The 27,811-nt window shown below is 40.6% G+C and overlaps 1 protein-coding gene across 1 annotated transcript; it reads left to right on the top strand.

Moving 5' to 3' along the window:
- Nucleotides 1-5,371: 5,371 nt before the first annotated feature.
- On the top strand, nt 5,372-14,518 carry LOC108440679 (izumo sperm-egg fusion protein 1; the record flags this gene model as incomplete). The annotated part of the gene is made up of 10 exons (XM_037536049.1): nt 5,372-5,403; nt 5,719-5,885; nt 7,699-7,773; nt 10,163-10,246; nt 10,362-10,382; nt 10,523-10,612; nt 10,696-10,818; nt 11,954-12,100; nt 13,205-13,370; nt 14,296-14,518. Coding segments are annotated over 10 exons (972 nt in total), but the record flags the coding sequence as incomplete, so codon positions are not given.
- Between the last annotated feature and the right edge of the window lie 13,293 nt (nt 14,519-27,811).

The raw sequence follows: 27,811 nt of genomic DNA on the forward strand, positions 1-27,811 counted from the left end.
AAAAAAGACTATGCATTGTTTGATTTAATGAGACATGTCTGTTAAGTTTGTATCTGTTACAGAGTTTGAATGTAAAAATATACAAAAATATAAAACTAATAAGATTTACCTTTAAAATACAAAGGAAAAACATTAAATTGTTAGTATGGACATAAACCTTTATATCATGTGCTACTTATTTAGTTACAGATAGTGTCTTTTTCCAGAAATGTGCATGTAATGTAAAAAAACAGAAAAATACTGTATAAATAATACAGTAATTTTTCTGTAAAAAAGCAAGAAAAAAAATATAATTTGTCATTATTGGCAGAATCCTTAAAATAACAGTTGGGCTGTGCATTTACAGATGTTGTCCATAATTTTACAGAATTCTGAACTCAATTTGAAAAAAAGGAAATTACCATAAATATTTAAGGGTTATTTCCTGTAAAATTAGGACTTTTTTACAGTGTGTTATTAAAACTACTTATAATGCATTATGTTACCAATTCATAATGTATAATAAACATGGCTATAATGTGTAATTTGGTTTAAGTAACCTTTATAAATATTTATAACCATGTTTATAATACCTTGTGAATGCATTATAACACGTTATGAATGCGTTTATATATGCTTAAAAACATGGCATTCATAGAAAGTGTTACCATTTATTCCAGTTAGTTGCAGCATAACAGCTAAACGCTGCTTCATCATGTTTTGTTTGGACTCCAAATATACACTCACTGAGCACTTTATTGGGTACGCCTACCTTGTATCTACACTCATTGCCCACTTTATCTTTAGCTCTGCAGTTACAGACCGTAGTCCATCTGTTTCTCTGCATACTTTGTTTTTCCCCTTTTACCCTGTTTTTTCATTATCAGGACCCTCACAGAGCATTATTTGGGTGGTAGATCAATCTCAGTGCTGCAGTGACTCTGACATGGTGGTGGTGTGTTAGTGTGTGTTGTGCTGGTACGAGTGGATCAGACACAGCAGTGTTGCTGGAGTTTTTAAACAATGTGTCCACTCACTGTCCACTCTATTAGACACTCCTACCTTGTTCGTCCACCTTGTAGATGCAAAGTCAGAGACTATAGCTCATCTGTTGCTGTACAATTCATGATGGTCATCCTCTTGTCCTTCATCAGTGGCCACAGGACACTGTTGGCTGGACAATTTAGGTTCATCAAGCCAGCAGACCAATTTATCCTTCCTATCTGGAAGGTTTTATCCCGACAATGGCGATATGTGGAAATGACATATTTGATATGAAGGAAATTTAACGCAACACTTTCTTCTGTGTGTGACTGTCACTTTGTTTCTACTTGAGCAAGTGGTCATTTGGACCACACCTGGGGTTGGGTCACTCCTAACAACCGTATCATATCCCATCACACCACTGGGCAGAGTGACACATACAGTCCCATCCACCCAGTCTAACAGCCTGAGTCAGGAGTCTGACAGTGACTCTGCAAACAAGCAGGTTTATGGTTTCAGTTTTACGATGCAAGGTGTGGCCCTTCGCTGATAAGGGGTTTGTATGTGTTCATGTCTGTCGAGAGGGTGGGGTCCAGTTATTGTACCAAATATGGTGTGACACTTCTCAGATAATGAGGCGCAATCATCTCCTATCTCTTTCTATTTACTATAAAAGCTGAATGCTGGACCGACACAGCCAGCAGAATATGCCTTGTTCCCTGTTGAAGTGATTTTTGATGAAGCTTCCTGGAACTCCATACAGAAATCTGATACATAAGCAACATAAGCATTCTAAATATATGATTATATGTCATCTATCATTCATATGTGATATGTCAATATGTGACATACATGCCAACTGATTTGTCCTTGGCCATTTTTCAAATATGGGACATATGTTTCAAGACATATACAAACATTTCTGGGTTAAACACAGATTCAAAAATATATAATAAAAATATTCATTTATATATGGATAACATATATGAGCCATATGCTAGCATCATGTTATATAAGCTTTTATATGCAACTTCTTTGTTTCTTTCATATTCTTTATATTAAAATGAAAATGAGTATGAAAGCACATCGTAAGCTCAGCAATAAAATCATTCAAATGTGACAGAAATATAAATATTGTTCTTTGACAATGAATGATTTAATATTTAAAAGCAAACAAATAACAAAGTAACAGTTACAACTAGACTGGAATGTGTTCCCCCACCTATCAGACATATTGATGTACGATCCATACATAAGGCATATATGTGCAATATTTTATACTTAGACACATGTAGACAACACATATGTATATATATTTTGAAATGTATGCCTGACCCTTGATGACCCAATGATATATAGTGCTGTGTGAAAGTCTTAGGCACCCAAGACACATTTTCAAAATCTGTTTGTGTAGTTTGTGTTAACATTTGAATAAACAAAATGTATCGAATATTAATTAGTAATGATTATATATATATATATAGTGATTTTCTGGATGTTAGTGTGTTTAACCATTTCCAAGCCTCTCCTCGAGGAAGCCCAGTATTATATGTAGTTAAAAAGCAGCTCCTGGTTTGACCAATCAGTGCTCAGTAAATTGAGCTCATGATGTAATTGATGATATTAACGAGTCTCTGTGGCGGCTGTGAAGGTGTCCAGGAAAAATATGGACCCAAGAAATTCTTGTTACTTTTTATTGTTTTTATGTTTATTTGAATTATTTATACGACTTTATTCTAATGTATATTGTGATAAACTCACTGCTGAGGTTTTGCTTAGATGCCTAAAACATTCGCACAGTACTGTATATGCATATGGCCATATATCATATTTATAAATGGCACTACAAGGATAACATAGCTCAATATTAATGGAGTCTTTTTACTAGCAATTACCACCATACAAACTGCATGTCTGAATCATCACACTCGCCTAGACCTGGTTGAGCTGTTAAATTAACTTGCTTATGAAGGTCAGAAAGCACATAACTGAGCTTGTGGCTGATGGCAGATAGCAGCGGTTGCTGCACAGTGATTGGAAGGCTTAGAGAAGAGGGCCTAACAAGTGCGTGACAATTTGACTGGCCGGAATACAGTCACGGCACTTTCTGAAAACAAATCACATTTTACTTAGAATGTCCACTTAATTAACTTGAATGGACAGGCCTGATATCAGTCTGGGTAGGAGGAACATATGAATCTCATCTGAATAAAAGTAGCCAATCAGATGCCTTGAATTAGTCATGTATTGCTTCACTGCAGCCAGCACAGTTTTTCAGTGGGAAACATTGTATACAGCCCTAATGTAACTGGTTACTTTAAATAGCCTCAATCCAATATGAGTAAATCATGAAAGGACAGATATACTATGTTGTAGCATTATAGTGTGTAGCTCAATGTACACACTGCAGATAAATATTTAAAATCATTCTCAAAAGTTCTAATAAAATTAACAAATAGAATTGGATTACATTATTAATTATTAATGAACATATTACTAATTGGATGCATTACTACAGTATATTATTTAGCCTTTATTAACTTTCTGGGGCTCTGAAAAAGTTGAATAAAACATCTAAAAATACATTCTGGTGTACACACACACACACACACACACACACACATACATACATACACATATATATATATATATATATATATATATATCTACTTTTGAAAGGAATGTAAAACGAAAATAACACGTCAGGATGTAGAAAAGGGTGAAGTGAAGCAGCGCTCTTTCTGTGGTAAGTGCAGGCCGTGGGCCTACAGTGGGCTAACAGCATGGTTAACCACTGAGTGGGCTTTCACTTCGCTGAAGTCATAACAGCTAAATGCTGCTGAAATCCCCTCATATTCATTTGTACACTCCAGCCCACTGCGCCATGACCTCCACCACAGACACAATGGCTCTAAAACCTTCTCTCCTCACCACACCTAGCTGGGTCTGCTAGTTTCAAATGCTGCCTCATAGCAGGGAGAGTAATAGTACAGCAGACGTGGGCAAACCGCTGAGGTCATCTCCTAAATCAGCTGAAGTTCTGTGAGGTCAGAGGAACAAATGCAGCACGTTACTGTGTCATACACAGAAACAAAATTTAAGTCATTGTTCATTACATTCAGTCTGTTCATTACATTCAGCTCACATACATCACAGCAGGCAGGCCAGGACTTGCTCATCATCTGGTTATGAGACTAGCAGCAATTACAGTAAATGCTTTTACACACACACACACACACACATACCTTCGAAGCCACTTCTCCCTCAGGATCACAGGGGGAGCTGGAGCCTATCCCAGCTGTCATCGGGCGGAAGGCAGGATACACCCTGCTAGTCTATCGCAGGGCGGACATACAGACATACACATTCACTCACACACTCACACCTACGGGCAATTTATGTTCAATTGGCCTGGCTGCATTTCTTTGGACTGTGGGAGGAAACCGGCGACAGCTCTACGCACTGCGCCACCGTGCCATCCCGTGTTCAGAAGCGGCCTATCTATCTGTCTGTCTGTCTGTCTGTCTATCTATCTATCTATCTATCTATCTATCTATCTATCTATCTATCTATCTATCTATCTATCTATCTATCTGTCTGTCTGTCTGTCTGTCTGTCTGTCTGTCTGTCTATCTATCTATCTATCTATCTATCTATCTATCTGTCTGTCTGTCTGTCTGTCTATCTATCTATCTATCTATCTATCTATCTATCTATCTATCTATCTATATGTCTGTCTGTCTTATGTCTTTCTATCTATCTGTCTGTCTATCTGTCTGTCTGTCTATTTATCTGACTGTCTGACTGTCTGTTTACACTATATTGCCAAAAGTATTCGCTCGTCTGCCTTCACTCGCATATGAAATTGAGTGACATCCATTCTTGGTCCATAGGGTTTAATATGATGCCGGCCCACCCTGTGCAGCTATAAGAGCTTCACAAGAGAGCACGTCTCCACTGCTCTAGAGTCCAGTGGTGGCGCTTTACTCCACTGCATTCAACGCTTTGCACTGCGCTTGGTGATGGAAGGCTTGGATGCAGCTGCTCGGCCATGGTCTTGAGCTGATCTGAAGGCCACATGAAGTTTGGAAGTCTGTAGTGATTGACTCTGCAGAAAGTTGGTGACCTCTGTGCCTCAGCATCCACTGACCACACTCTGTCATTTTATGTGGCCGACCGCTTCATGGCTGAGTTGCTATCGTTCCCAATCGCTTCCACTTTGTTATAAAACCACTGACAGTTGACTGTGGAATATTTAGTAGTGAGGAAATTTCACAGGTGGCATCCGATCACGGTACCATGCTGGAATACACTGAGCTCCTGAGAACGACCCATTCTTTCACTAATGTCTGTAGAAGCAGTCTGCAGCCCTAGGGGCTCGGCTTTATACACCTGTGGCCATGGAAGAATTGGAACACCTGAATTCAATGATTTGGATGGGTGAGTGAAAACTTTTGGCAACATACTCTATCTATCTATCTATCTATCTATCTATCTGTCTGTCTGTCTGTCTGTCTGTCTGTCTGTCTGTCTGTCTGTCTGTCTGTCTGTCTGTGTATGTACTCAGTGAATAGATAGACAGACAGAATGACTGAAAACATAATCATTTGTTAATCACACTGTGACATCACAAACGTTCTCTTAGTTCCAGTGGTATGACATAGGCATGTTCCGCGAGGGCTGCTGTGCTGTTTTCTAAATGGCTCTCGCACCGCTCTCTCTTTTTCCTCTCTTACTGGTATGTTTGGGCACCAGCGTGAGGTCCTGTCTGCAGTGCGACCGCACGATCCGCTACATGCATGAGGACTTCCTGTCCAGCGTTAAAGGAATCACAGTCCAAGATCAGATGGATCTGAAGGGCATCATAGAGCACGCCTATACCACATACCAGGATACCAGCATGCAGCTACGTGGGGTGATTGGTGCGCTGATGTCCTGCCTGAATTAATTCTTTTGTAGCCTGTCTGCATCTATCTCGAATAACCTTTTAGAGCTGGAATAGCCTGATGCAGAATTTAACTGGAAAGACTTTAATATATTGTAAAGAATTATAATACAGTTATGTATTCATCTATTATTCTTCTGAGATTCATAGAAATGATTGTACATTGTTAAATGTTTCTTGGCTTGGGCACACAGCTCACGGAAAACTTTTCCTGGTGTAGAACGTTGACATCACGTGAAAGTTCTGTAGTTCACAGGGTCACAGGGTCTCTTTTAATATTACACAGTCACGTGCAATGGTTTGGGTGCCCCTATGTCCAATTATATGTATTATTAAAGTGAAAATAAATCTTTGGTGTACATTTCAGTGCACAGTTACTGTTTATTTGCTGGACTGAACATGTTGGGGAAAAAATAAAACACGAAATATGTCCTGTGCAAAAGTTATGGCACCTTCTATTTATTTGCTGAGTTTAACATTATGTTGGCAAATAGAAACAGTGCACTAAACGTTGCAGATATATGCCTAAAAGTTTATCCCTGTAGAAGGATGTGTTCTTATTTTCACCTCTACAAAAACTGTTGAAAAATAAGAGGTCAACTCAACTCAGAATGGTACAGAAACTGATTATATGACTTTTCCTGACTTGACTCAACTTGAGGACACAAGAGTTTGCACAGCTCAAACTTCTTAGTTGAGTCAAACGTTCTCTTCGTTTTTTAGTTCTGCGTCTCAGTTTGGTAAGTAAAAAGAGCTTGCTTTTTATACTCAGCTTCCCCACTAGCCAGGACTCTTTCCATTACGCAATCCTGCAAGACATTTTTCCTCTTGGGTACAAACTTATGGATGGCTGTGGCATCACTGGGGCTCAAACTCACAACCTCCTGGGTGATGGCTTAGTCCACTGTGCCACTCGGGAGCACCTGAAGCAACTCTGATTTTGTGTCTATAAATGTTTAATACATTTATTATTTGTATTTTTTATATTTTATATTTGTTTAATACACAATATTTGTTGCTTTAACTGTAAAGTACAACATCGTCTCATGTGGTGCAGCTGTCAAATAATTCATCCCAGCATTAGGAGGTTGTGAGTTTGAATCCCAGCCATACCATAGCTGTCCATATCCAGAAGGCCAGGAGAAAATGTCACATGGGAAAATATGTCACCTGTGTCACTGTGTGATGGAAGTGTGGGAACTTTTTTTATCTGACTGAGATGCAGCATTAAAACTGTAGACGAGAGAATTTTTGACTCAAATAAGAACTCTGGTGTTCTCAAGGTGAGTCAACTGAAGAAAAGCCATGTAATCAGTTACTGTATCATTTTAAGTTGGGCAGATTTTTTTACAGTGATGTAATTTCATCAGTGGTGCCCTATCCATTAAAAGGTTCTTTAGGAAAGAAGTTGTGATTCTATGGCTTTACGCCAAAGAACCCCTTTTTGGCAAGATTATTTGTGCTGTGTTGTAGTATTTGTCCTGAGTTATTGTCCATTTGGGGCAGGAAAACAATAAGCTGTTTTTAATTCAATTCAGTTCAATTAATCAGATGCTGTTAATCCCAGTTCCTGGTATATGACAGTGGTTACTGACATTCTTACATTGTATTTTTAACAATGTTCTTTCATCTTTCATCTTTTTTTAAAAGAAAGCTTTAGGTAAACCATAGAACAGCATATGTTTAGGATTTTAACTCGTTTACTAACACTACACCACGTTAAAGAATGAAAAGTGAGCACGACCACCTTTCGGTTCCTCACTAAAATAAGGAAATGTTGGTCGTTGCAGACCCTACAACACTGTACCAGGTGCAAACGGAGTACCAGAGTGAGTTCCGGAGGCACTGGCAGGAGCACAGGACGGGTGAGGAGCACTGCGGCCTTCAACCGATTACACTCCTGTTCTTATCAGGCTAACCAGGTTACAGTGTGCTGCTTCACCGCAGCCGTTAATTATAGACTGACTGTATAAAATCAATAAAATAAAACATGACAAAGAAAAAATAGTGTCTCCAAAATGGCAACTTTACAGGAAGACAAAAATGATCTTTACTGTAATGAGATTTTCTTCCAAGCAGTTTTGAAACATTTTTACATTTACGGCATTTTGCTGACGCTCTTATCCAGAGCGACTTACAATTTGATCATTTTACACAGGTAGGCCAAGGTGGTGTTAGGAGTCTTGCCCAAGGACTCTTATTGGTATAGTGTAGGGTGGTTACCCAGGTGGGGATTGAACCCAGTCTACAGCGTAGAAGGCAGAGGTGTTATCCACTACACTATCCAACCACTTTGGTCCATTTGGTCCATTCATCAAGAAAATGTAAAGGACAGTTGTTGTGCTCAAATGAGGTGGAAAAATTATAATAAAAAAGTTTTTTTGTTTACATTGACAATATTGTACTCCTCAAAAGATTGCAGTTGTCATGACTGGCCCCTCCCATTCTTGTCCATGTGCGTTTTTGTTTTGGTTTTTCTAGTCCGGCTCCCTCGTTTCGTGACTCCTCCCCTGATTGTTTTCACCTGTCCCTCGTTGTCCCTTTGTCACTTAAGCCCTGTGTTTGCACTTTGTCTTTGCTGGTCTTTGTATCTGTCTTTGTCCTTGCTCTATTGGCTGTTTGCTTTGTTTGAATATCTATTGTTGGTTGTTTCTGGTTTATGTCATGTCTACCCCACGATCTGTACATATTGGCTCTTTGACCCTGGACCCTTATGACCCTGATTTTGGATTTGCCCTCAAAAAAAGTCGCTTACCTCCGCACATGCGTCCGCTACCTCGCTCCGCGTTACAGCATTACATTACCTTACATTACATTACATTTAGCAGACGCTTTTATCCAAAGCGACTTACAAATAATGAGGTACATAGAACAATCATAGTCAGGCCTTAAAGGAGGCCAAAGGGTAAAAGCGGGGTAGAGAAGGGAAGGAGGGCAAGAAGGAGATGAGGTTGGTAGAGGTTAGATTGCAAGAGACGATTAGAGTAAGTGCTCCCTGAAGAGCTCTTCAGCAGTCACTGCTTTGAAGCTAATAAAACCAAATCTTGTTGCAGATAAACTTACATAGACAGGTCTACGTTTATCTAGATAGACTTGAATAAAATGATACTCGTTTGCTGCAACTAAATGAATAAATCGTGTCCAGGTGTGTCCAGCATAACCAACAGCAGTGGACACAGTGACTAAAAGAGCTAGGACTTCAATTCAGGCCATAAATTTCAAAATAATGGGCTGATTTCTGCTAGCATGCCTAATGGATTTCTCATATGTTAACACTAAGCTAAGAGTTGTGCACATTAACGCTCAGAGCCAATCCAGATTAAACACAGACATTGTAAGAGTAACTCTCCATACTTTTTATTCAGCAGTAGCAGTAGGGGAAGCAGACATTAACTTGTATCTTACCTGGTATGAAGCAGTTTGGTTGTTTCCAATTTCACTTTTTTAATTGGCTTAGCAGTTAATCAGAGACATTAGGTCTTCAGTTCAGCTCCTGAAGGCCTAAGCAATGGGAGAGCTCACTCGGCTGTATCAAATGTAGATGCCACTACGAGAAATATCCTGACTGGACAGTTTTAAGCTGGACATTTCAAGATTTGAACCTATTTGTCTCTAATCAAGACTTATGGAAAAACAAGCAGTACTACAATAGTTGCAGAATTAAAGGCATGATGATGAAATGAAAATCTCTGAAAATCGACTAAAAATGATAGTCTTGTTGTCATTACTTGAAATATTGAATTAAACACCTAAAATGTCTTACAGTGTTTTGTTTATAATATTTTAAAGAACACTATATACAGTTGTATGCAAAAGTTTGGGTGCTCCTGGTTAAAACACACTCTTTGTTGGCTTTCTAAGTGAGAATAAATGAATACAGCTCTACAGAGAACCCACTCATGCACTTTGTAATGCACAATTACTGCTTATTTGCTCAATTTTTTGGGGGGGGGGTAAAATGTAAAAAGTGGCCTGTGAAATTTTTTTTTTTACATATTTGTATATATTATCATTTTATATTTTACATGTTCTTCCAATAATGTGAACAGTTGAGGATGTGTTCATCTATTTTCATTTAGAAAGTCATCAAAACCAGGACCAGGAGTGCCTAAACGTTTGCATACCAATGTTTTTTAATAAAGCAATAAGTTAATAATATGGCCAAACTGAGTGTCTCCACACTTCGAATGGCCGTGTCTGTGTTAAGGTTCATGTGTGGGGTCAGTCTGATAACCCTGTGAACTCTCTGTACAGACCCCATCCAGTGGGACATGATAAAGATCGTGGAGAAAGGCAGAAGAATACTGAGGAAGCATTTAGAGCGATTTGTCGCTGAAGGTCGGAAATGGAAAAAAGCACTGAAAAAAAAAACAAACCTCAAAATATCTGTTTTAATCAGTACCTCTATATGTGTGTAGAAATGTTGTTTATTCAGCTTTTATCTTCTTTTCAGGCCTGTGTCCAAATAAATGTGGTAAGTGTCCTTTATTGCTGTCACTTTCAGTAGCTTTCTTCCTCAATGGATGTCTATTAAAAGCATTCAGTGACTTCATTACAGCCTCAGTCACACAATTTACATTTTTCATTTGGTTAATCTGCATGTGTGTGTGGCAGGTTTGCTGTTTCAGAGTGTAATGAACTGCTCTACCTGTCAGTACGGGTTGTTCACGTGTCTATCAGCAAGACCCACACGCCACTGTGGAGGTAATACACACACACACGCACACACGCGCACACACACACACACACACACTAGGCTACACTAAATATCTCTTTCTCTCTCCCAGTGTATCAGCTGGAGGGGGAGGAGGGTGGGCAGGTGGTGTTGGATTGTTTTCTTTCCTGGCACAGTCTGATAGTCGGACAGGCTGATTATCACTACTTCTGGAAACCGGAGGCAAGAAATGTATGTACACACAACTTATACATAAAACTGTAGGCTATAACTATATGGTTCTTCAAGGGTTCTTTAGTAGAGGCAATAGTTCTACAAAGAATCATTTGCATGCTTAAAGGGTTGTTTGCATTGTGAAATGGTTCTTTGGATTGATGGAGAATGTGTTGTATATGGTTCCATATACAACACATATAGTATTCAATTCCCATTAAAAAAAGAGAAAAACCATGAGTTTTAATCGTAATGGTTCTAATGGTCTGTTTTTAGCAGTGAAGATAACATGCACATACACATGTACAGTTTAAATATACGCTCATCAAGAAAGTCGTAAATTAATATAAGAATAGATATATTTCAGTGCAATCAGATTTTCACAGCAATGTTCCAACATCAGGTCTAAAGCCTTCCCACACTAGTAGAGCCTGTCACTGCAGAAAACGGGGACAAACTCCCTTTTAATACTACTGGTTTCAAGAAACTCTGGATGAGCAGGTGTCTGTCAACCTCTGGACATATAGGCCCAGTCCCATTTCACCCCTCCACTCCGTTTTTGCGAGCTCACATCTAGGGGTCGGGTTTCCCGATTTATGTTGAGATAGAGTGTGAAGTGTTAGGGCTACCTAGCCCTCCAAACGGAGGTTTTTCAGAGTCACAGTCCAAACAGAGTGTTTTGAGATAAAAGGAAACCTGGCAAGAAACCCACAAATGTGAGAATTTACGATATCTCGGCAGATTAACTTCACGTTCCACCTTAAAAGGTGCAGCAGTTACATTCCGGAGCCTCAGGCACCTGAACTTCTGCATTATTTAAGGTGGAACGGGAAAATTTGAGCAATAATGTGTGACTTCAGCTTCATATCACTAAAGAATTAGAGGTGGGTGATAATAAATAATAAATAATTGCCCCCCCTGCAGGCTGGCAGGGTCGCCTACAGAGCAGCACTAATTGCCTCTTAATGGAGTAATGTTCTTTGTTATTTGAGGGTTGTTCCATTTCGTTGTGGAATATTTCAACAGCTACCCCTTGTAGCTCAGTGCCAAAGGGCAAGGTGACAATCGAAAACAAGGGATAGGGATAAAAATAAGAAATGGGACTGGGCCATGGAGTATTTTCACCTGTATATGCTTTATGTACTGTTAGTTTTCAGCTGAGGATGGGTTTGAGGTCGTGGTGGTGACAGAGGACTCTAAAATTGTCCTGAACCAGCTGAGTGTGGGTGAACAGGGAGTGTACCGCTGCCTCCTGCTGGACAAACATGGCACTGAGCTTTCTCGCATGTACTTCATGCTGACTGGTGAGAAACATCTTTGCAGAAAAAAGTTACATTCTTTTTCTATTTGTTTAATGTTTGGCAAAAAAAATCATTTGCACAGTTCCCCATACGTCACATGTAAATGAGATGCTTGGTGGTCTTTAATTGGCGTCTTTAGTTTTGCCATAGAGCTAATGCAAGGTAATGAAAACTGTGTATTTAGCATTGCTCTTACTGCAAACCTAAATCATCACACACTCGCCTCAAACCGGTAAATATCTGGCAAATAATCTCTAGTACACTTGCTTATGTGGTTTCTGGCACAGTATGGCCCTCTATTATGTGTCAAAATGAGCAAAAGTGTATTAGCATAGCTAAACAGTGCTAGCAGCCATTTTCAAGCTTAAAGCCTTAGCTTGTTAGCTACATTAGCCTACATGAAGTCCTTTGAAAACTGAAGAGACAAACACATTTTGGCTAATTCACTGCATTTGCAGTGATGGGAACATCAGTTTACAGAGGAATTTCACCAATTTTTCCAATAATGTCTAAATACTTCAGTCCTTGACGTGAACAGAGTCATTCAGAGTGTTTTGGCGTGAAATAATTCATTGAAGAGAAACTTACTGACTCAGATTTCTTTACAGTGGTGGTGACAGGAACCTGGGGTCGTCTGGTGTCTATAACACAAATATAACCATTCTATTTACCATCCAAAATCACCAGTGAACCTACACGTGTCTGTAATAAAAATGGTGATAAATCTGGAAAACACGTTTTCTTTGGAGACTATTTTGCCTTACAACACCCAGCATGGATTAAAATGGATTACAACACGTTTTAGGCCAAACTTTATGAAACAGCCTTAAAGCAGCGTGTCAAGCGCCAGACAGCGTATATCTAACCAGTTCATTTACTTTCTGTAAGGGAGCTCTTCAGACGTTTGGTTCCTATCACCATCACTGTGAACATTCTGACTCTGCAAGTTTCGCTAGATTGGAGCATTTCACACCAAACCACTCTGAACGACTTTGTTTACGTCTTAGCCGTTTAATCATGTAGAGTTTTTGAAAAATCGGTGGAGTTCCCCTTTAGTTCAAGACATTTTAACTGACATGTATTTTAATGTTTCTTTCTTTCTTGTAGTCACGCCATTGCCTGCTTCAACCACATGGCCGGTCCCACCTTTGCCTCCTCTGCCCACCTTGGACTTCAGACCAACCAGACTTCACAGAGACACACTGATTATCATACTGGCTCTTCTCACTGTACTCAGCATCTCAGCCAGCCTGGCCATCATTGTAGGCTTCAGGTAAGACAGACAGGAGGACTGGAGTGGACAACAAGGCAAGGAATGATGTTGGGGGGGGGGGGTATGGTACTGCTTGATGGATCTAACAAAAAAACTAATCACAGTTTTTTCCATTTAACCAAAGAAGATTGTGTGAGTGATAGATGAATGGATGAATGGATGGCAAGATGTATGGATGGACACATGGTTGGTCACTTGATGGATAGGTAAACAAATGGATGGATGGGCTGAACGATGAATGATATAATTGATGGATGACTGATGGGTGTATGGATGGATGCATGGATGGATGAATAGACAGACGGTTGGGTAACTTCATGGATAGGTAGATAAATGGATGGATGGACTGAATGATGAATGAATGAATTGATAGATGAGTGATGTATGTATGAATGTATGGAAGTAAGGACAGATGACTTGATGAAGGTATGTATGTATGTTTGGATAGATGAATGAATGGTTTGTTGGGATGCTTGATGGACAGGTGGAAGGATGGATGGATGAATGGATGGATGGGTGGGTGGATGTATTAGGGGACTACTGGATGGATGAATGTATGGATAGATGAATGGATGGATGTATTAGGGGATTACTGAATGGATGGGTGGATTGATGGTTGTATCAGTGTATGTCTGGATGGATGGATGGATGGAAGGATGAAAGGAAAACTACTTACAGTTAAAGTGTTGGAAGAATGTAAACTAATGATAGCATATGATGAACGAGTGATCAGTCAGCGGTGATGAAGCCGCACACTGAGGCTGAGTTTTGTAACCGCAAACAAAGACCGTTCTATTTTGGTGCAGCTCCTCAGAGCCTGAATGACTCAAATTTAATTCTCGCCTTTGTAACAGGACTGTGACCTTCTAGGAAGTGACACTGTGACTTCGGTTCATTGATTCTGTTGTGCTGTTTCGTGTTCCAGCTGCAGTAAGACTGCGAAATGGCAGAAGAAAGAGCGAAAAAGAAAGAAACAAAAGGAGGACATCTGACAAGACGGGCAGGAAGAGTTGGCGTATAACAACATATATGAATATGACGAAAGCAGAACAAACAATAAAGCTTTCCCTTCATTCACTGGATCTTAAATGGGAGGTTAATGTGATCAACAAGTCAAAAAAGAGCAAAACAGGACGAAGACAGTCATGCGGCTGGGGGGGCGGGTCACTGTTGTTTATGGCCTGTGTTATTTTGGGTTTTATCTGAGTGAATGATCTTTCTGTTGAAGCTGTCTTTCCGCCAGACTCAGGCCCAGTCACATGCAGCTCAACCGCAGGGTGAGATTATACACTCCAGATGCCAGACGTGCAGTAACAACAAATTCAATTCATTCAGAACAGAGAAAAAAGAAAACAAAGAGAGGGACATGCTTGTGATGAATGAACAACATGCCTGGGCCCAGAGAACACGTGAAAGAGAGAAACTGAGAGACAAATCTCATGGGACGGGCAAATCTCGTGGATTACAACGTTTTTTCTAGAATTAATATTCCCCTGACCACTGGTTAATCCTGGGGATTATCCATCGCTCTTTGAGGCCAGTGAAGGGGGACGAGGAGATCAAACTCTAAATCGTTTGTTTTCCCATGAAAGTTCCCCTTTGAAAAAATCAGCGTACTTAACCGCCGGACTGTACGACTTCCTGTTTAAACATGTCCTATTTAGAGAGCCAGATTTAGAGCTGATTCACTCTGATTGTGGTCTGCAGTGCTGAGTTAGGTGGCTGTTTTGTCCAGTTAGCAGAATATTTCCATCCTGATATTCCAATAGATGTGATGTCACTGAAGAAAGACTAAGAACACAATTTCTAATGGGATCCTATGTCATCCTTTACACTACTGTAGTAAATGGCTCCTGTTGATTGTGAACCTGTTGAATTTAATGAGCTTTCAAATAATTACTTACCTAATACTCTCTCTATAAAGTGCTCTCACTGGCCACTTTATTAGAAACACCTACCTTGTGCTTCCACTCACTGGCCACTTTATTAGAAACACCAACCTTGTACTTCTATTCACTGGCCACTTTATTAGAAACACTAACCTTGTGCTTCCAGTCACTGGCCACTTTATTAGAAACAACACCTACCTTCTATGTCCACTCACTGGCCACTTTATCAAAAACACCTACCTTGTACTTCCATTCACTGGCCCCTTTATTAGAAACACCTACCTTGTGCTTCCACTCACTGGCCACTTTATTAGAAACACCAACCTTGTACTTCCATTCACTGGCCACTTTATTAGAAACACCAACCTTGTACTTCCACTCACTGGCCACTTTATCAAAAACACCTACCTTGTACTTCCATTCACTGGCCCCTTTATTAGAAACACCTACCTTATACTTCCACTCACTGGCCACTTTATTAGAAACACCTACCTTATACTTTCACTCACTGGCCACTTTATTAGAAACTCCTACCTTGTACTTCCATTCACTGGCCCCTTTATTAGAAACACCTACCTTATACTTCCACTCACTGGCCCCTTTATTAGAAACACCTACCTTATACTTCCACTCACTGGCCCCTTTATTAGAAACACCTACCTTATACTTCCATTCACTGGCCCCTTTATTAGAAACACCTACCTTATACTTCCACTCACTGGCCACTTTATTAGAAACACCTACCTTATACTTCCACTCACTAGCCACTTTATTAGAAACTCCTACCTTGTGCTTCCACTCACTGGCCGCTTTATTAGAAACATTTACCCTGCACTTCATCACGTGCCCTTTTATTAGAAACACCCTGTACTTCATCACTGGCCACTTTATCAGAAACACCAACCTTGTACTTCTATTCACTGGCCACTTTATTAGAAACACCTACCTTGTATGAACACTCACTGGCCACTTTATTAGAAACACCCTGTATTTCATCATGTGCCATTTTATTAGAAACATGTACATTGCCATTCCACTCGCTGATCACATTATTAGAAACATCTCCTTTGTACTTCTACCCATTGGCCACTTTATTAGAAACACTTTGCTCACTGCCCACTGCCCACTCCCTGATTTTCTTAAACACAGCATATTTGAAGCATTTCAAAAGGCTTATGAATTATCCTTACTGCGCAAAAGTGAGACAAGCATTGATGTTTTTTTGTTCATTAGAAGTGTTTTCTGCTCTTGACACTTTTGCCCAGTCCCTTTCTGACTGTGGAGTCATCAACACTGGCCACTGGAGCTTTAGCTGAGACCTAAATGTTCTCATAAAACGTTTGGTGACTTCCTGGATGAGTTGCTTCTGTGTTTTTAGGGAAATTTTGGCAGGACATCCACTTCAGGGAAGATTCACCAACGTTCACAGGGCTTTCAGTTTGTAGATAATGCCATTCACTGTGGTTGGATGATGCACTAGAAACTAGACTTGTTTTCAGGCTTATTTAGTTTAATGCCTGTTCTTTTCCTTCTAATCCTGGTCCAGTGTGTTTGTAAACACTTTGTGGCGACTACATGATTCTGAACCTCAATATGAATGAGGTTAACTTTCAACAGGGCTGACTGCATTCAACCCTGCCTGTGTTCAGTCAGCTCAATCTCATTATCCATGAAATTTGGTAAATGTTCTGCTTGTATAACTAGGGGGCAGATTCTTTTATCACATGGGCAATTCACCTGCTGGTTATCTTTGCTCCTTCAGTGAATTATATGATAGTTTAAATGTAAAAAAAGGTCTGAATTCTTTTGGTTCTATTATTGCTTGCTAGCAGCTCAACACAGAGCCACGACTTTTCACACACAGTGTCCTAGTTAATCTGATAATAGAGTTATATGGGAAAAAAGCATATTATTTAATTATAAGTATTGAAAGCATCCAAGTCGATTTCCATTCCATCAACAGATTGACCACTAGCCTATTAATGTGGCAAGTAAGCATGTGCTCCCAGATCCATGTCTCTATTGTTATACGCTCGCTTCAACATTTGCATCATCATCTTCCTTTGTAGAGCTCATTTCTTTCACCATAGAGGTGAGCTGATTAAGCATGGTGTAACACTTCACTGGAACAAATCTGTAGCCTGCAGCCAAACCCAAACACAGCGCTGAACAGCCACACAGGACACAGCATGTTGACTATTTTACACTTTATCTCCTCTTTGGTTCTGCAGGAACATCTTACGGGCAGTTTTGTGTGCAGCTGTTTTTCTCACTTCACTGCTCTCTACCTGTATCAGTACCTGTTTTCAACTGCTTTCAATCATCCACTTCCTCTGTGACAGCACGCTGTGGTTAACGGTTCATCTTAAAATGACTTCAGTGTCTTTTAAACTACAAAGTGGAACCCACAGGTTAAAAGTTAGTTTCATGGACATAGTTCAACCCTTTAAGGCCAATATCGAGCACTCAAACAGATTTTCATGCATCTAACAGTAAGGACAGCATGCAGCTTCTTTTATACAGTTAAACACTGCTGCACATTGTAATCCTCAGTTATTGTTTTTATTGATTCATTTAACATATTGGGGGAAAAAAAATAAAACATGCAAAAGTTATGACATTTTCTGTTTTATTTTCTCTGATATGTTAAACTCAGTCGTGGGCTGGAGGTTAGGGAACCAGCCTCGTGACCAGATGGTCGCCAGTTTGATCCCCAGAGCCGACAGCACATGACTGAGGTGTCCTTGAGACAACTAACCCCCAACGGCTCCCCGGGCGCTGCGGATTGGGCTGCCCACCGCTCCGGGCAAGTGTGCTCACTGCCTCCTAGTGTGTGTGTGTGCTCACTGGAGTGTATGTGATGTTTCACTTCACAGATGGGTTAAATGCGGAGGTGGAATTTCCCTGTTGTGGGACTAATAAGGGTCACTTAATCTTAACATTCCAAAAGCAAGTTTCAGCAACTGAGGATCAGAACGCCAAGGCCCCCCATGCCTTCGGCCACTGCCTGATCCACAAAGCACCGAACCCCTACTACTGCCCCTCCCATTGGTGGTGGGTCGATGGAAGGGGGGACACATGTAGCTCCTTCGGGCTGGGCCCGACCGGGCACCATGAGTAAATGCCCGGCCACCAGACGCTCGCTGGCGCACCCCTCCCCCAGGCCTAGCTCCAGGGGTGGGCCCCGGTGACCCTAAACCGGGCAGGGTACACAAGTCCTGTTTTATTTTCATAAGGGTATTTTTTTTGGACCACACTTTGATTGACCTGTCACCTAGGACCAGTTTGTCTTGGGAGACCCTACCAGGAGCTTTCAGGCCCTGTACAAACAAAGCAGTTTGGTTCGCATGGCCGGCAATAAGTCAGACTCGTTCCCAGTGAGAGTTGGACTCCGTCAGGGCTGTAAATTTGTATAGTTTCTTAATTCTATTTTTATTTTTTACATTTTTCTGCTACCAGATGTCTTGTTTATTTATTTATTTCTGTAGTTTATCTTATGTTTTGTATTTTGTATGATGCACATCTTTGTCTACTTACTGCTCTTTATCTGTTTACTGTGTATTCTGCTGTAACAATGCAAATTTCCCCCAGTGGGATAATAAAACTCTATCTTATCTTATCTTAACTCAGGTTGAATCCCAAACGGCTCTCTACTCCCTAAATAGTGTGCTAACTATTAACGTTTAGCAGTTGTAGCCTCTGCAGCCCAACAGTGCATCATTTATTGAGTAAGAATGTGGCTGAATCCCAAATGACAGTTTCTTAGTTGTATTTTGCACTGTTGTGGTGCAGCAGCCAGAATTCAAATTCCTACAAAGTGCACTACGTAGGGAGCAGGGAGCCAATTGAGATTCAGCCCCAGTGTGAGACGAGGGCACCAAAGAAATGGTGGTAAATAAGACTCGCGGTTGTGATTTGGTGACCAAACAATACTTAAATAAAGTGGACGCATTAAACACAGTGCTGTGATATCATATGTTTAATCTTATATGACAAAAAGTTAGAAATTCATGAAATGACTGTTAAATACAGCGATGGCTGACTGAACGTTCTCCTTCTCATTTAGCGGCAACTGGTTTGGCAAATTCCCATGAACCCTCCAGAAACCTGGAGAGGGTGAAGAGTTGGTCCAGTGTTCCACGACCAGGGTGGAACCCGCACTGCTCCTCCTGGATCCGAGGTTCGACTATAAGCCGGACTCTCTTTTCCAGTACCCCTGCATAGACCTTACCAGGGAGGCTGAGGAGTGTGATTCCCCTGTAGTTGGAACACACCCTCCGGTCCCCCTTTTTAAAAAGAGGCACCACCACCCCAGTCTGCCAATCCAGTGGCACGCAACCCCCGATGTCCACGCAATGTTGAATAGGCGTGTCAGCCAAGACAGCCCCACAACATCCAGAGCCTTGAGGAACTCAGGGCGGAGCTCATGCACCCCTGGAGCCTTGCCACCAAGGAGCTTTTTAACTACCTTAGCGACTTCGGCCTTAGTAATGGACAAGCCTATACCCATGTCCCCAGACTCTGCCTCCTCACTGGAGAACGTGTCGGTGGGATTGAGAAGGTCCTCAAAGTATTCCTTCCACTGCCCAATGATGTCTTCAGTTGAAGTCAGCAGCAGACCATCTCCACTATATACAGTGCTAGTGGCACACTGCTTTCCCCTTCTGAGTCGCCTGACGGTTTGCCAGAATCTTTTCGGAGCCGACTTAAAGTCACTTTCCAAACCGTAAAACCCCTAAGACCCCCAAGTTAATGAAGCAGACAGACAGGCAGACAGACAGATAGATGTCACGTTAAAGCCTGAGAGATAGAAGCTAAGAGAAGATCTCCAGGGAAGATGTCAGATAGTGTAAGAAACCGAGAAGTCCTCAGAATGATAATTTGCTATTTAATATATTTAGTCTGCACCAGTTCATCAACATGTGAGAGTGAAGAGAGGACATATGGAGAGAGAATAGGCATTCATAACTGTCATCATAATAACTTCAAAACATAAACAAATCATAATAAACATTTTATTTACTTACAAAAATCAACCTTAAATATTTTTTGAACATTCAATCTGATTTATATGCTGGTGTATGTATGTATGTATGTATGCATGTATGTATGTATGTGTATGTTTATGTGTGTGTACAGCATGCATCTCCATTCTTGGTGTTTGTTTCTCAAGGCTGCATGTGTTGGTCTCAGAGACAGCTCACTCCAACATCTTCATCATGTCTGCAGTCGTTCTGTCCTATGCCATTGTGTGGACAATCAAAGATGCTCCTCTCTGTCCCTGTACATCTCACCTCATCCAGCAAGATACGACCCGTTCCTAAAACACAACACACGGAACATCATGTTCAGAGACCAGTGAGGGTTTGGTTACCGCACCTGCTGAAGTGCAGAGAAACGCTGCATATCTGTCCACTAGCTGAAGAAGCTCATATGAAAAAAAAATAATACACAAAAAAAAAAAAAAAGTCACTTTCCAAGGCCTCACCAAACTCCTCCCACACATGGGTTTTTGCCTTGGCGACGACTGAAGCCGCAGATCGCTTGGCCTGTCGATACCTGTCAGCTGCCTCTGGTGTCCCACAGGCCAACCATGCCCGGTAGGACTCCTTCTTCAGCTTGACGGCATCTCTCACCTGGGGTGTCCACCACCGGGTTCGAGGATTACCGCCCGGACAGGGACCAACTACCTTACAGCCACAGCTACAGTCAGCCGCTTCAACAATGGATGAGCGGAACATGGCCCATTCTGAGTCAATGTCCCCCACCTCCCCCGATATCTGGTCAAAGTTCTGACGGAGGTGTGAGTTGAAGATCTATCTGACAGGTTCTTCTGCCAGACGTTCCCAGCGAACCCTCACTATACATTTGGGCTTGCCTGGTCTGACCGGCATCTTCCCCCACCACCTGATCCAACTCACCACCAGGTGGTGATCAGTTGACAGCTCAGTTCCTCTCTTTACCCGAGTGCCCAAAACACATGGCCGCAGGTCCGATGACACGACTACAAAGTCAATCATTGAACTGCGGCCTAGGGTGTCCTGGTGCCATGTGCACTTATGGACATGTTTGTGTTCAAACATGGTGTTCATGATGGACAAACTGAGGAACACCACTCGGGTTCAGATCAGAGAGGCCATTCCTCCCAATCACACCCCTCCAGGTCTCACTGTCATTGCCCACATGAGCATTAAAGTCCCCCAGTAGGACAATAGAGTCTCCAGGAGGAGCACTTTCCCAAGGACTCTAAGAAGGTTGGGTACTCTGAACTGCTGTTCGTGCATAAGCACAGAACCCAACCCGAAGGCGTAGGGAAGCTACCCTCTTGTCCACCGGAGAAAACCCCAACATACAGGCACCGAGTCGAGGGGCTATGAGAAAGCCCAAACCTGCCCGCCGCCTCTCACCATGGGCAACTCCAGAAAAGAATAAAGTCCAGCCCCTCTCAAGGAGATTGGACCCAGAGCCCAAGCTGTGTGTTGAGGTGAGCCCGACTATATCTAGCCGGTATCTCTCAACCTCGCGCACCAACTCAGGCTCCTTCCCCGCCAGTGAGGTAACGTTCCAAGTTCCAAAAGCCAGTTTCAGCAACTGAGGATCAGAACGCCAAGGCCCACGCCTTCGGACACTGCCCGATCCACAACGCACCGAACCCCTACTACTGCCCCTCCCATCGGTGGTGGATCAATGGGAGGGGGGACTCGAGGAGGACCGAAATCTGTTTTATAATCAGCGATGGCCTTTTTTGCAGTGAACATTGAAATACTAGTCTTTGGGAACACACAGAAGTTATTAAAATGGCTGTTGTCGGAACAAAACCTTGTATCTCCAAAACGGTAACTTTACAGGAGAAGGAAAAAATCTACTTTATTTTTAATGTAAGTCAATGGAACCAGACATTTTCCCAAGTCATTTTGGGTCATTTTTCTTTATCCATTAATCATCAAATTTACACATGATATAAAATACAACAGGTATTTTCAAATGATATCAAAAACTGAAAAAGGTCAAAAATGGTGATACAAGGTTTTGTTTCGACAGCATGTTAAAAATGTTAAATAATATGCGGCAAATATCTGTTTACTGTAGATTCTTGATTGACTGTCTGTTTCTACAAAACAGTTTGGAAAGATCACTTTTCAAACGAGGCATTTTTCAGCTATTAATGGAAAAAAAGGTCCTAGGGTGTGTTTACACTGGAGGAGCAGGGGTCTACGAAGTACTGGACATACAGTGTTGGTAAAATCAGTTCAGATCAACAATGAAAGCATGATCCTTTTTTGGTTTCTCTGTATCAGAAAATGAGCTTGGAATGTATCATTTGTGCAGGAGAGTCAGTGAAGAGTGACTAATTGATTCTTGTCAGTTAATCATTGTGCCTACTGTACTCTAGCATATCACAGCAGTAATCAGGACTCACGAGGGTTCATGACTAAGAATGGCTTCCCAAAATAAGTGGCTTAATTAGATTACGTTACAGTGATGTGATCTGCATCTCTGAGCATGAACACCTCATCAGTTCTACTGTAACTACTGTTCATCCAAATGAGTGACTCCCACGCGTTATAAATGCAGTATATTCTTTCTCCATATCTACACTGGAGCCTTTTCTTGTATCAGTCTGGCTTTACCTGCTCTAATCTGATCTGGTGTTGGAAAGTTCCTTGGTCTAATTTGAGTTTTCCTGTGTTTTCATCTTGGTGTAGCGTGAGGGCACCACGACGCCTTGAGCCGTGTAAAACACTCGTTGTGTACTTTCCACTGCCAGCTCAACAGGAAGTCAGAAAGCTATACACTTCCTGTCATACTAACCACTAAAATCAACCCACGCTTCTATAGTCACATTACATACAAACAAGCCAGCCCAGATACATAAACCCATACTTACATATTTGTGACCATTCACCAACGCATATCCGCTCACATGCTTGCGTAAATGAAAGCCTCCTCACTGAACCAGCAATGCATGTGCAGTAATGGATACTACTGTGCAGAAGTTAGAGACCACCCTTCATTATTTCCACTCAAAACAGCTATTAAGTACAAATGTAGGAGATATATTTAACAGAGGCATCAACGCCTAAATATAATATCACATTTTTCAGTATTTAGTGTTTCCACTCTACCTTTATTACAGCTTCTATTCTTTTCAGTTTTTTAGAGAAATTTGCAGGGATATTTTTATCACACCTCCAAAGTTCAGTCTTAGAAGTTTCACTGAAAATTAAACCTGTGCAAGATTGGCCCCTGATTTTTGTACAGTAGTGTCAGTCTAACAACATTTAGGCCTATCAAATACAGAGAAAGACAGCATTATGTGAATGAGTTACAATTACAAAACTGATTTTTTCCGTTTTATTCATATTAAGCAGTGCAGTGTAAAAAAAGTGCAGCTTTTAAACTTGAACTTGAAGCAACCGGGTGAACTTGAATTTTTGCGCTAACTAAACTTAACAAGTATATAACACAAATTATTCTATTTTTTTAAAATTATTTATTTTACTTTAATATTACAAATGTGTTAATCTGTAAACTTAAAGTTTCAAGTTAACTGATTAACTTATGTAGTTTAAAAGGTATACTTTATACGGGGTTAATTTCTGCACAATTAAGTGATAGTAATGATGTAAATAAACTCACCAAGTTAGAACTGCTCACAGTGGTGGAAATAGGAACCAGATGTCTGAAGAGTTTAATGCGTTTAATTTTGAGACAGTTTTTTTGGCCTAAAACATATTTAGTAAAAGACATTCGTGTTGTGATGCAAAATAGTCTCCAAACGAAACATATTTTTTCATATTTCTCTCTATTTTATCATCAACATTGCGTCTAAAACTCAGAATGGTCTTGGATAGTAAATAAAATGGCTGTATTTGTGTTGGTACTATGACCCCTGGTTCCTGTCACCACCACTGTAAAGAAATCAGAGTCTCTGCAATGAGTCACTTCACATGAAACCACTCTGAAAGAGTCTGTTTACATCTCAAAAAAAAAAACAGGGGTCCACTTTAAATGGATGAGCTGTAGATGATACTAACTGCTGCAGAAAGCTGTAAAACATCAAATATGAAGGTATAGCAATCATGGAATTTTATTTATCATCACCTTTCAAGTGAAGCTGCACAATAATACAGATTAAAAGACTTTAATGATGTAACAAAATCACAAGAATATCAAACAAGTTAAATAAATAATTTTAAGACTAAGCCAGAAAAACTAAGATTATTTGAAAATTATTAAACACACACACATATTCTGAAACCGCTTACCCTAGTGGATCATGGGTGGGAGCTGGAGCCGTTTTATTCATATTAAGCAGTGCAGTGTAAAAAAAGTGCAGCTTTTAAACTTGAACTTGAAGCAACCGGGTGAACTTGAATTTTTGCGCTAACTAAACTTAACAAGTATATAACACAAATTATTCTATTTTTTTTTAATTATTTATTTTACTTTAATATTACAAATGTGTTAATCTGTAAACTTAAAGTTTCAAGTTAACTGATTAACTTATGTAGTTTAAAAGGTATACTTTATATGGTGTTAATTTCTGCACAATTAAGTGATAGTAATGATGTAAATAAACTCACCAAGTTAGAACTGCTCACAGTGAAACCGCTTACCCTAGTGGATCATGGGTGGGAGCTGGAGCCTATCCCAGTGGTCATTAAGCAGAAGGCAGCATACACCACCTGGACAGATCACCAGTCCATCGCAGGTAGACAGACATATACATTCACACCTAGGGGCAAATTAGTGTGTCCATTTAGCCTGACAACATGTCTTTGGACTGTGGGAGGAATTCGGAGAACCCAGAGGAAACCCACACAGACTGGGGGGAACATGCAAACTCCACACAGAAAGAATATTGGTTGCCCGGGCCGGGAATCGAACCCCTGCCGCTCTTAATGTGAGGCGACAGCACTACCCACTGTGCTGCCCAAATTAATAAATAATTGTACCCATATTATTTATCATTTAAAACTTCACAAAGGACATAAAATAATGAATAAAACAAATGTAAAATACATTTTGGTATCTAGCTCATGATGTTTGAATGTGCTTCCTATGCTGTTGGGAACAAAACCTGGTATATCATTTTCATTCTCAATGTTTTGGTGTAATTTGAGTGACAATTCATGATGAATGAACTAATAGAATTGCTTTAGATTTCCCAGGACTATAAACTTTTTGCACGAACTGCCACCCAAAGTTAAGAGTGTTGTTATCTTCTCCTGTGAAGTTACAAGGTTTGTGTGTTTTTGATATGACCAATGGTTCCAAACTGAAGTGTAGTGTGTAGTCTGGGTATAGGAAAGCCTCTGTGTTAATGGTTAAAGATAATGTGTTTGTGCACAAGTGTGAAAACGTCACTGACACCTACGATGACGAAATGCCAGGCAGGATGTGAGGGGGAAGAGGAAGCTCACTTTCAGCCCACTCTGCTCAGAGAGGTATTCTGGTTACTCTATAACGATGTAAGGTTCCTCAGGGCTGCTGAAATTTGCCTTGGTTTCCGGCCTGATGTTGCAAACGTTCTCGCCCCACCACACTGACAGGATCGAAGAAGCCAACTTTTAACTCTGTCATTTCCTCAGTCATAGTGACCACAGGTTACAGCGCTAGTTGCTGACGCCTCTCAGAAGTTTCCTGTAAAGTTATTCGCTTGACTGGAATAAGTTGCCATAACTTTATATACTTGTGTAAGTTGGACTCATTTAAGAGCAAATGACTTGAAGCAGTTGTTTAAAAAAAATCCACATTCAACCTTAAAAGCATAGTTTACAATTTCAATCTGATACATTTTTTTGGCTAAATAAGTTCATATTCCTACCGTCCACTAGCTCTCCATTCTGGAAAAAACATCTGGTGTTCATACACAGCTCTGTGCTGAACTCCATGCATCGTCAAGAGAAACAGCCAAAGAGGAGAACATCTGAAGATCAAATATTGAGAAAGACGTTCTTAGATCTGGCAAGAGCAAAGAACTGTGTTAACATTGGTGAAGCATTTAAATAGTGGACAGATCTCTAAAAGTTGATGAGGCTAAAGTTGGCTTCTCATTCACATTTCTCGTTCTACCTTGATGCAGCAGTTACATTCAGGTGCCTCAGGCACCATTTAAGGTGGAACAGGAAAATTCGACCAAGAGGCTGGCAAATAAGAAGCTGACTTCAGCTTCATTGAAAGTTGAAAGGCATGAAAAGGGATGAGGAGGTTGCTGATAGCAGCTGGTAAGCTTTACAGCAGCAATTGTAGCCACAGCTTGCTGACCCATAACCTGCCTAACGTTAGTTATATTACTTGCTGTGTAGTTGTTCCCTCTGACGATATATCATGGTATTTGTCCATACAATGTCCATACGTTGTACAATGTGAAGGGTTTCATGACTTTAGGTCTAACAAAAAAAAATCAAGTTTGCCAGCCCTGTGTGATTTGCCTCAGCACTCTGTTGAGTTCAAATATCAACAGTCGTCCTCTAGAATCATGTGCTATGCCTTTAATTCAAATGTAGTTGATCAGTCAAGACATGTTTTAGTTATAATGGAGATACAAGTCTTCAACAAAAATGGACAAAAGCACATGACATATAAAACATGGTTTTTCAAGGGTTCTTTATTAAAGACGCTCGTTCTGTATGGAACCATAACCACTGAAAGAACTATTTCAAGCATAAATGGTTCTTTGCATGGTAAAGTGGTTCATCGTATTGACGAAGCGTGTATTGCTGGTTCTTTATAGCACCAAAAAGGTTCTTGGCCTTGTTACAAGCTTGACATTATAGCAATGTAAGAACCCTTTTTAGGTGCTCTATGAAGAATCCTTTTAGTAGAACTGTATACAACACATTCACCATCAATCTAAAGACAATTTCACCATGCAAAGAATCATTTAAGTAAGCAAACAGTTTTTTGAGTGTTCTATATGAGCCTATGAAGAACCATCTTTTTAAAAAGTGTATAGAACCATTTCAGGTGTAAATAGTTTTTTTGCATGGGGAACCTTTTGAAAATGGTTCTACATGGTACTACAAACTGTTCTTTTTATAGAGAAGGTTTTTATAGACAGTAGTGCAAAGCTCATGCAGGACCCCATAACTAACAGCAAAAAGTCCCTTTAAGAGGCCAAAATTAAATATTTTTATGGACCTTTTCAGGAGGTATTTCTAAGGAGATTAGTTATAGGACAATATACCTGCATAAGGAAGGAGAATGTCAAAGGAAAAATTCAGGAGATTTTCATCCAAAGTGTTCCAAAAATTATTAAAAGCTACAGAAAAAATGAGACTCCTAACAACCACCTGGAAGACCTGGTAGGCCATTAGAATTGCCCCCATCATATAAGCAGCACTTCATCATTGAGAAAGAGGAGAAAATCAAGCTGCTTCAGATCTGAAAACATCCACATGCTGAGACAACTCAGCGCTGTGGGTCTGAAATGATGTGCAGCTGTCAAGAAGAGCCTCGCTGAGAAAAGGAGACGGACACACCAAACAAAGAAGCTGAACAATGGACTGACCACCCCAGAGTCCAGACCTCAACACCACTGAATGT

Source organism: Pygocentrus nattereri, chromosome 29 (genome assembly GCF_015220715.1).
Source record: "Pygocentrus nattereri isolate fPygNat1 chromosome 29, fPygNat1.pri, whole genome shotgun sequence".
Lineage (NCBI taxonomy): Eukaryota > Metazoa > Chordata > Actinopteri > Characiformes > Serrasalmidae > Pygocentrus > Pygocentrus nattereri.